General features: G+C 45.6%; 1 protein-coding gene across 1 annotated transcript in view; it reads left to right on the top strand.

Annotated features, from left to right (window-relative positions):
* RYR3 (ryanodine receptor 3) overlaps nucleotides 1-9,317 on the top strand; it is a 362,708-nt gene that overhangs the window by 302,812 nt on the left and 50,579 nt on the right. The window contains exons 68-72 of the mRNA XM_012806300.1: nucleotides 649-736; nucleotides 841-933; nucleotides 6,016-6,030; nucleotides 8,622-8,792; nucleotides 9,120-9,179. Coding sequence (XP_012661754.1) covers nucleotides 649-736; nucleotides 841-933; nucleotides 6,016-6,030; nucleotides 8,622-8,792; nucleotides 9,120-9,179 — 427 coding nt within the window. The remainder of the gene's footprint in view (nucleotides 1-648; nucleotides 737-840; nucleotides 934-6,015; nucleotides 6,031-8,621; nucleotides 8,793-9,119; nucleotides 9,180-9,317) is intronic.

The raw sequence follows: 9,317 nt of genomic DNA, 5'->3' as shown, positions 1-9,317 counted from the left end.
CGCCACAACGCCCGGCTATTTTTTGGTTGCAGCCATCATCGTTGTTTGGCGGGTCCGGGCTGGGGATTCGAACCCGACAGCTTAGGTGTACGTGGCTGGCGCCTTAGCCGGTTGAGCTATAGGCCCCGAGCCAAGAAACTGGCTTTGAATGGGAAAAGGGTGGGGTCTGAACTGTTTAGAGTTCTCAGAATTTCAACAGTTTGACAATGACAAGTGTCAAGGACAAGATTAGATGTCATAGTGATCAAGACTTTCCTAGTTTTGCTAGTCTTATGTATTAAAGGAGGCCTGTCCCAAAACTTAGAGCTTAACCTTACCCAGCTCATCAGTTTAAAGAAGAAACAAAGCCTACCTTTGACAATTTTGAAATGTTGATTTCTGATAACTGGTAGGATAATTCTCGAATCTTTCAGTAAAAATTGAAATGATCATTGTAGATCCATCAAAAAATCTACTCCAATTTCACACCTATATCTAAGCATGTAAGAAGTCTATATTGATATTCAGTCTCTTTGATGATTGCCTTCATTTAGAATTGCAGTTTTATTTGGATAAGTGTTCATAGCCGATGTTGGAATAATTTTTAGGGTGTGAACATTTTAATCCTTACTGATTTTCAAATACCTATCCATTTATTTTTTGACCCAGATCTAACTGGCTCAAAAGCCCTGATGCTGATTCTGACCAGCTCTTCCGCATGGTGGCAGAGGTCTTCATCCTGTGGTGTAAATCGCACGTAAGGACACATTTGGGCCCTGGACTTAGGACAGTGGTGACAAGTAGAGACCTTGGCAAACGTCATTGTAATGATTGCTTTTTTTTTAATTTCCCCTCACTTAGAACTTCAAGAGGGAAGAGCAAAATTTTGTGATTCAGAATGAAATTAATAATTTGGCATTTTTGACTGGAGACAGCAAAAGCAAGATGTCAAAAGTAAGTCCTAAGAAATCAGTGACAAAGCCTCTTCAACCTTGACCTCAGCCATGACTTGGATCCCTTTTATACACATAGTTTGTGAGGTTTAACACTGTACTGCAGTTAGGCCAAACTGTCTAACCAACAGCCTCCGCTGCTGTTTCTTTGAGAATGAGCCAGAAGAAACTGCTCTCAGAATAAGCATGGTCATCACATTTTCTGAATAAACAGTTGCTTGTATGTCAAAAGTTTATGTTCCATGACTTGCCTAAGGCATTTGAGAGGTCTCCAAAATAGAAGCTGTTCTTGGTGGCTTATAATAGAATATTTCCCGTGTAGTTAAGCTACAAAAAAATATCCATGCCTAGACTCATGTTTTCACTAGCAAGGAAGAAATGGTCTTGCTTTGACGATTTCAACTGCACATACTCTTACGTGATGCTTGTTTTCCTCTGTCTGGAATAGCCAATAGCCATTTTATTTCAATTGTGTTGACCTCTTAATGCCTTCTGCTTCTTTTTCATGACAGTTGCACTCAGAAAGTCAAACATTTGTCCGTCTCCCTGCAGGAAATGTTTGAAAGAAAGCATACCAGACATATGTCTGAAAAAAGAGAGGAGTGTAGCAGGAATATAAGAGGCAGAAATCAGCCTCCCCACTCCTCCTGAGTTAGCTTTGCACACTGAGGCTTCCTTACTTTAATTGGAGAGATTGCTCAGACACACCCCTTCAGATGTACATCCAAAAGCAACGCCTACTTACATGTGATGTTTTGTTACCAGGCATCGTGGCTCACCATTGATTCTGTTGGCCCAAGAAATGTGCCTCAATGAGGGTTGATTGTATATGTCAAGTATAAGTGACATGTGATACCTGAGATGTGCACCCCTCTCATTGCCGGTACAGGGCTGGCTGCCTTGGACGGACACGAAGGTGGAGTGTGCATGGGGACCCCTCAGCAGGGAAAGATGGGAATCATGGGTTTGTAACAAAGCCCTTGGGCATCTTTCCAAATAACCATGTATGTAAGCTTCAAACAACAGGCTGCTAGGACACCAAAAATGAAAACTTCAGCACCCAGAGCTCCACCAGGCATAGCTAGCTCTGGTTCCCTGAAAGCACTCGGAACTTTCTAGCCCGTTTGACTTTTAGCTGAATTGACACAAATGCCTCTTCCATCATCCAAAAGTTGACCTTTAGACTTCAGAATACACTTTAAGTGTACATTAGAATACATTGCACTAGCATACATTGTTTAATAAAGCTGAACAAGCAAAACTATACATCTACACACAGCAGGGGGGTCACATTCAGGAGGAATATTTGCTGCCAAGGAGCCTTATGGTGGATCCTTTTGTGCTTTAGATAATTGTGTTGTTTTTTCAAAACTATTTTGTATTCTCTGTTTTGTAAACAAATCTGCTGCTCATGCGAGGCACACAAGGTAGGGTTTTTCAGATCTCACTCCATGGGACCTCTGGCTTAAGTTGCCTCTGCTGGGCCTTCTTTTTAATTATTTTAACTTTTTTTTTTAGAGAGAGGGTCTTGCTCTGGAATGGAATGCAATGTTGCAATTATAGCTCACTAACCTCAAACTCCTGGGCTCACGTGATCCTCACTTGATCCTGGGCTCAGTGCTGGGATCACAGCATGAGCACCATGCCCATCTGTGTATGGTCTTCTTACAGCTGTCACAGGTTTTTCTTTGACCCTACCTCCTTACAGAAAGTCAATAAGTCCCAAGCAGGTTCCATAGTGTCTTCAACTTGGGGTGGATCCCCAGGCTCAGGCCTGAACCAGCTAGCATCCAGGGGGATCTGGCAGGGGATGGCCACAAAGAGTGGAAACAGCTCTGATACAAGAATTTAGATCTTGGATGGACAGAAATGGCAAAGACATCTTCAACCCTCTGTTGATAAATCAATGCTCAGTGTCAGAAAGAGATGAGGCTATGGAAAATGGCATTTGAAAACCCATCTACTAACAGACTAACCTGACATTTTGTTCATTCACATCCCCAAATAAGAAAAAGGGGACATTTGTCTTATCAGAGGGTGGTCATGTTCAGAATCCGAGACTCTTTCCTGTTGGTAAGGTTAGTCTGCAGGAATAAACTCTTTCCTTTCATTTCCATGGACATAGTATGCCAATTCTTCACTGAGATAGGGTCAAAATTATTAACAATCTAACAGACGAAAGAACACTCTCTATCTATGAATAATACTTGCCATGCTCCTCAGGGTAATAAATATTCATAATTGTTCCTGTTGCCTCAGTGGAGACCCAGAGTATAGCAGTAAATAGATTGGAAACTGAAAGGAAGCTAAGTGCTACCTCCAGGGTACTATAGCTACAGCCTTGCATCATTCACTTTAACTCCTTAGGCCCCAGTTTACCAGGTAGAGTGGGGTTGAGCTTACTACCTGACTTCTCCCAGCTCTACTAAAATGTTCTGATTAAAAGTCAGTTCCAATGGGTATTCTAGAATAGAATAATATTTGATAAATGTAATGCCTTATTTCAAATAAAGAGATACCATGCCTCTAATAAATAGCAATTCATGGCCATTTCTGGTAATTTTTTGGATGTAGAATTGCATATTGAGGGGCCAGGGAAAGGGGGTGTTCTCTCTTAGTAGTGGAATCCCCATTGCCTTTGCTGCCCCTCAATTAGATGGTCTCTCTACCACCGATCTGAATGGTCATCTGTGCTTGCTTTTACCTCCACTCTTTACTGAATCCTGGTGTTGTATAAATGAAATTGGCCTTGGTGCACATGGCAGGCTTTGTGGAGGTGTGTGTGTGAATGCTGCGTGCCCCACACCCGCCTATGCCATTGCCAATGGAAAGGAAGTGGAGAAAATACACAGTGGGCCACCCTGTTCCTACTGGATTAACTGAGGATCAGTTTGAAGGTGTTATTTTTCTGGCAGGTAACTCATATTTTTGTTAAGACCTCATTGTGTATTTTGTTTATATAACACCAGTTTGCAAATATATGTCAAGCTAAATACAACTAAGCTGAGCAAGTTTTTTTTTGTTTTGTTTTTAAACTTGTTTTGTTTTCTGGAAAAATGGCAGCAGCTTCCTCGGAGGGGAATGGTAAGTTAGAACATCTTTAGCTCAAGAAATGCCAATTCCTTGACCAAGACTATAAACAATAAAATTTAAAAAGCTGTGATGCAGGAAATGTTAGAGTACATCATGGTTCAAAGCCACTGCACCGCACAGAGTGTGATATCAGGGGTTCAAAGGGACAGGAAACATTCTAAAAAAGATTTTTGAGATGTTCAAGGGTATTCCACATGTGTGAGCTTGCTCTTTGCTCCAAGCTCCGCTCTCATTCACTCTCCTCTCTCATTCATTCTCTCCTCCCATCTCTTTTTTCTTTTATTTTTATTCCCTTTGTTCTTGCACTTCTGGGTTGTGCTCACAGGTATACTGGCAGGACTACACATACACACACTCGTGCACGCATGCAAGCACACACTGTCACACCCTCCCTCTCAGTCTCTCCCGTCTCCTCCCCCCCTTCCTCTCTTCTCTCACTGCTCTCCTTCCTTTGTGTCCACAAAGCACAAACCTGTGCTTTCTCTCCTCTACTCCTCCCTCTCCCTCCCACCTCCTTCCTCCTCCTGCCCCCTCCATGCTCCCCCCTTACTCCCCCTTTACTCCCCCCTCCACTCCTTTTCTCACTCCTCCTCCCCCTCCTCCCCCTCCTCCCCCTCTCTCTTCTCTTTTTTCCTCTTCTCACCTCCTCCCCCCTTCTTCCTATCCCCACCTCTCTCCCTCCTCCTCCCCTCTCTCCCCTATCTTTCTCCCCTATCTTTCTCCCCTATCTTTCTCCCCTATCTTTCTCCCCTATCTTTCTCCCCTATCTTTCTCCCCCTCTCCTCCTCCTCTCTCTCCTGTCTTTCTCTCCCTTTCTACTACTCCTCTTTCTTCCTCCCCTCTCTCCTGTCTTTCTCTCCCTCTCTACTACTCCTCTCTCCTTCTCTCCACCCCTCCCCTCCACCTTTCCCTCCCTTGTCATTCTTGGACTACCAGAAACTCTCCTTTCCTCTAATATCTAACGTTGGGTTGAGTTCTCTTCATCCCACTCACCCTCAGTGGGGACCTCCCCTGGCACAGGCTTGCCTTTGTTCAGAAGCCTGATGCAAAATGTCCTAGTGTCCATGTGGTATGTCCTCTTCAAACTCCCTTATCCCTTAAGTCTGTACTGTTTCCTGAAGTTCCGTACATAACATCATCAGTTTGATTATAAACTACTGGAGAGACTTTATGATCTAAGTGTGGAGAAATGAAATGATCTTAAAAGTATAGGAATTGGTAAGTTTCTATTTAGGAAATAAAGTTTCAGCCAACTATTTTTTTAAAAAAGCATTTCCAACATTAGAGAATTGCAATGAATTAACTAATTTTAGCAATATATGAGTAAAATAATAAAATTAGCAGGTAGAAGCCTTTGACCTAAGGTATGTTTAAAGAACACAGCACAGGAGGGAGATGCTCTATCCTTTGGGATATGGGGTTTTCCTGGGTCTCACCTTTGATATTTCTAGAGTCTTTTCTTTTTTTTAAGCAAGCCTTTTAGCAGAAGCCTTTTTCCCTTAGCTCGGTGCTATCCTCTCTTTTTGTGACCACAGATCTGGGTTTGGCAATGCAGTGGGCAAAAGCAAGAAGTAAAATTGGGGTCTTTGTTTACATGACAGATTGTCTGTGGCCCCCCAGGTGAAAGGGGGAGGTAGAAGGGGCAAAAGCCTTAGATCTTCAGAGTTCATGTGAGTGGCCAGCTCTGAAGGCCACCCTGGGTGGGGTCTGAGCACAGCACACTCTGAAAAGCAGGTCTGTGAGTTGACCCTCCTGCCTGGGGTAGATTGCTTGGGCTGGATACAAATCCTCTGAGCAAATTAATCTCCATTCTAACCTCCCACTCTTCATGCCATGCTCAACTGGCTTCCAGCATGGTTGAGTTTCTGTTGTGTTGGCTGAGAAACTAGGGCTAAGAAGGGATGACTAACATGTTGTACCTTATGCCTTGGGCCCTGCTTTCACTGACTAACCCTTCTCCTTGTTTCTTTTCTTTTGTCTTTCCACACAGGCCATGCAAGTAAAGGTACAGGTCAAATGCATGACGTGTCTTTTCTGTCCTAGTCTTAGAGGTGCCAGGCTCTGGCCCCCTCCGCACAGTGATCACCATGGGGGTGGTACAGAAGGATATTCCCACCTGGAGGTCCCCAGGCCTGCTTCAGGGAAGACAACTGCCTGTCAAAGAGTGAATGTAGGCCTACCCACCCTTGGAATGGGGAAGCCGGGGAAGCCAGCCAAGCCTCGCCCTAACCGAGGTCTCCTTGCTATCTCTGCTCCCTTGCCCAGCTGCCCTCATGGCAGCCCCCACACTAGCACACATAGGGATGACTGACTGGGCTTGGGAACCCAAGGGACTTCTTATGGAGCCACCTGGGGTCAGAGTCCTGTTTCCTGCTAGTGGTCTCAGCCCTTTCATACTGTATATGTTCTGCCTCTTACACAAGAATCATGGGGTTCAAAGAGAGTCTTCCAAGGACCAAAACTCTGGGTTTCAAAGTCAGGAGATAACCATGAGTTTTTGCATAAAATGTGCATATGCTGGAGTAAACCCTGGGACGGTTTTCCAGTTGTTTATGTAGAAATTTTTCCCTTTGGTTCATCAATGTGTATCTGCTGCCTTTGTCCCAAGTCCACTACTCGAAGGTATGTGGTGGAGAAAGGGAGATAACATGGGAACCAGGTCACACGCAGCTCCTAGTTAGAGGAGGACAGCAGAGCCCGGGCAGGAGATTCTGTCTGGATGTTGGCTCAGCTGCTCACTTGCTGTGTGACCTGAAAAATTATTAAACTTCCCTGAGCATCCTGTTCTCATTTACTAAACTGAAGGTTGTTGGCAGGGTTATGAGTATTTTATACACGTGGCAGGCACATTGGAGTCACATCCTATATGCAGCATTTATGATTAGGAGAACATAGGATCACCAAATCAAACAGAGTGTGAGCAGCAAACAATTTAAATTATATAATCAAATCCACATAGTTCTGTTTTTGAACATATTTACTTAAAAGTATACTGGATATTACCATTGACATTCTAGTTTGATGTATACATGATGCCACAGGGTTTATGTAAATATAACCAAGTTCTAGTTTAGATGATTGAAAGCATTTTCAAGGGTAATTATACTATAAGGGAGTTTTGCTCTAAGAAACAACCTTTGGAATTCTACCTCTGATGGTAGTATGTGTAAGGGACCCTGCAGCACTCAGGAAATGCCAGAGCGCCCAGCCTTCATGTGAACCTGCTTTCACCCTCTGCTGTGTTCTGAAACACAAAAGGCATCCTTCTCTTCGCCTCCTCTCCCTCTGCCTCCCTTGTCCTGGGGGCTGACTGGTGTTTTGGAGCACCAGGCACCCCTGCCACCAGTAGACTCATCTGGCAGTGTTCAGCCAGCCCGGGTTCTGCTGGCCAGGGGCTGCAGTGTCTGTGACAGAACCACCTGAAGGTGCAGCTGCCACGGTGTGGTGAAAGAACTCACAGCCTTTTCCAGAGTGTCTGTTAATAATTATGAACGTCTTTCGTGTTTTGCAAAGTAATTTAAAGATATTAGTCCCAAGGCAGCGTTAACTGTGGCCTTTCACTTCTCTTCAGAAAGCCCATGTCTCATTATATGAGTTCACCCCCAGTCCAGGAGGCCTGGATCTTGTGTGCCACTTCTAGGAGCGGGATCTGGCCTTCCCCTGTTCCCAGAGCCCTGCATCTGTGTGTGACTGTGAACCACAGCGCTGCAAACACTCTATAGCACCTCACAAACAAAGCGTCCCTCTCCCTAGGGATCTTTAATGTGCTTCAGCCTACCCAGCCCTCCCTACCTCTAGTTCAGCTGAAGCACAGTCCCACAAGCAGGGCCCCATGTGGTCATCCTGGCCCCTTTGCCACTAGGCACTGTGAAACTCAAGTCACTGCAGTGCCAGGTTTCCTTGAACCCAGTCTGGATCCACCATGTGCAGTGGAGGATCAGGGTCCTCGGGGGTGGGGGGGGGGGGCTGCCACAGTGCCAAGGCCCCATGTGTTTGATTCCTCCCTGAATGAACTGTCTCTGAGAAGGATAGGAAGGTATAAGCCAGAGATGGGGACAAACACCCGTGAACTCGGGGAGTTCCTTTCTTTCATGCCAGATCCTAAAGCAGTGTGGGGATGTCCTCTCCCAGTGAGAATTCACATGCCCTGTGGAGGGGAGGTGCTCAGAAACACCAGCTCCTGCCTTGGAAACATAGAGCAGATGCCCTGTGGGGGGCGCTCTTGCACATCTGTACTGATTCCCCCACATAAGAAATCTCACTTCTTTTCTGGGGTCATTTTGTCAGTGATTAAGTCATTCTTTTTGCAAAACTCTTGTTTATTGGTTCATTCAGTCCAGAAGTGAGTGAGCCAAGACCGTAGGTGTCTGTGATGTGTCTCTGGTTACGTGGTCTTGTGTGCATGCACGAAAGGAGGCGGCTCAGGGTCACAGCTGGTCTTTTTACAGCTGATTCGTCTTTGTCTAACACACTCTCCCTTTACCATCCTTTGAAGTGTACTGACAGTCACACGGAGGCAGGTGGCCTCTGAGATGAGGCGCTTCCTTTCAGCCTGTCACTGAACTCCTCTCTGTTTATTTCAACATCACTTCCTAGTCTGGAGGACAGGACCAGGAACGGAAGAAGACCAAGAGAAGGGGAGATTTATATTCCATCCAGACCTCCCTCATCGTGGCTGCTCTCAAGAAAATGCTGCCCATCGGTTTGAATATGTGCACCCCGGGTGATCAGGAGCTGATCTCCCTGGCCAAGTCCCGATATGGCTATGTAAGCTGCCCTGCTGACTGCACCGGGTGTAAGGCGGGTGGTGGGAGCAAAAGGGGCTCAGCTCCTGTAGGGTCCATCCTACTCCCCTGTGGGTGAGGGGGACACAAACAGAAATCAAGGTGCACAAAGGCCACGGCCCTCATTTTCAAAGCTGGTTTGGGTGTCAATGTACGCCCTTTAGGACCAGTCTCTGGCATTTTTCTGTTGTTCTTCTAATAACAATCCTGGCAAAACTGCACTAACTGTCCACACGTCCCCACACCCCCACAACCCACATGCAGTTCCATGGTGATCTCTAGGAATAAAATTTGACATCTCTGTCCACAGAGGGACACAGATGAAGAGGTCAAGGAACACCTGCGGAATAACTTGCACTTGCAGGAAAAGGTGAGAAGACAGCGGGAACTCAAGAACTCACGTGGGCTTTCCTCAGCAGCAGGGCGCCATCCTCTCACATGCTCTACTAGTGTTCTTGAAATGTGTTCTGAAAGGTTTGGGTGGCTCGGCGCCTATAGCTCAACCGGC

Source organism: Otolemur garnettii, unplaced genomic scaffold (genome assembly GCF_000181295.1).
Source record: "Otolemur garnettii isolate 467f Iridium unplaced genomic scaffold, OtoGar3 scaffold00050, whole genome shotgun sequence".
NCBI classification, from domain to species: domain Eukaryota; kingdom Metazoa; phylum Chordata; class Mammalia; order Primates; family Galagidae; genus Otolemur; species Otolemur garnettii.
This window is presented reverse-complemented; position numbering and strand designations above follow the sequence as displayed.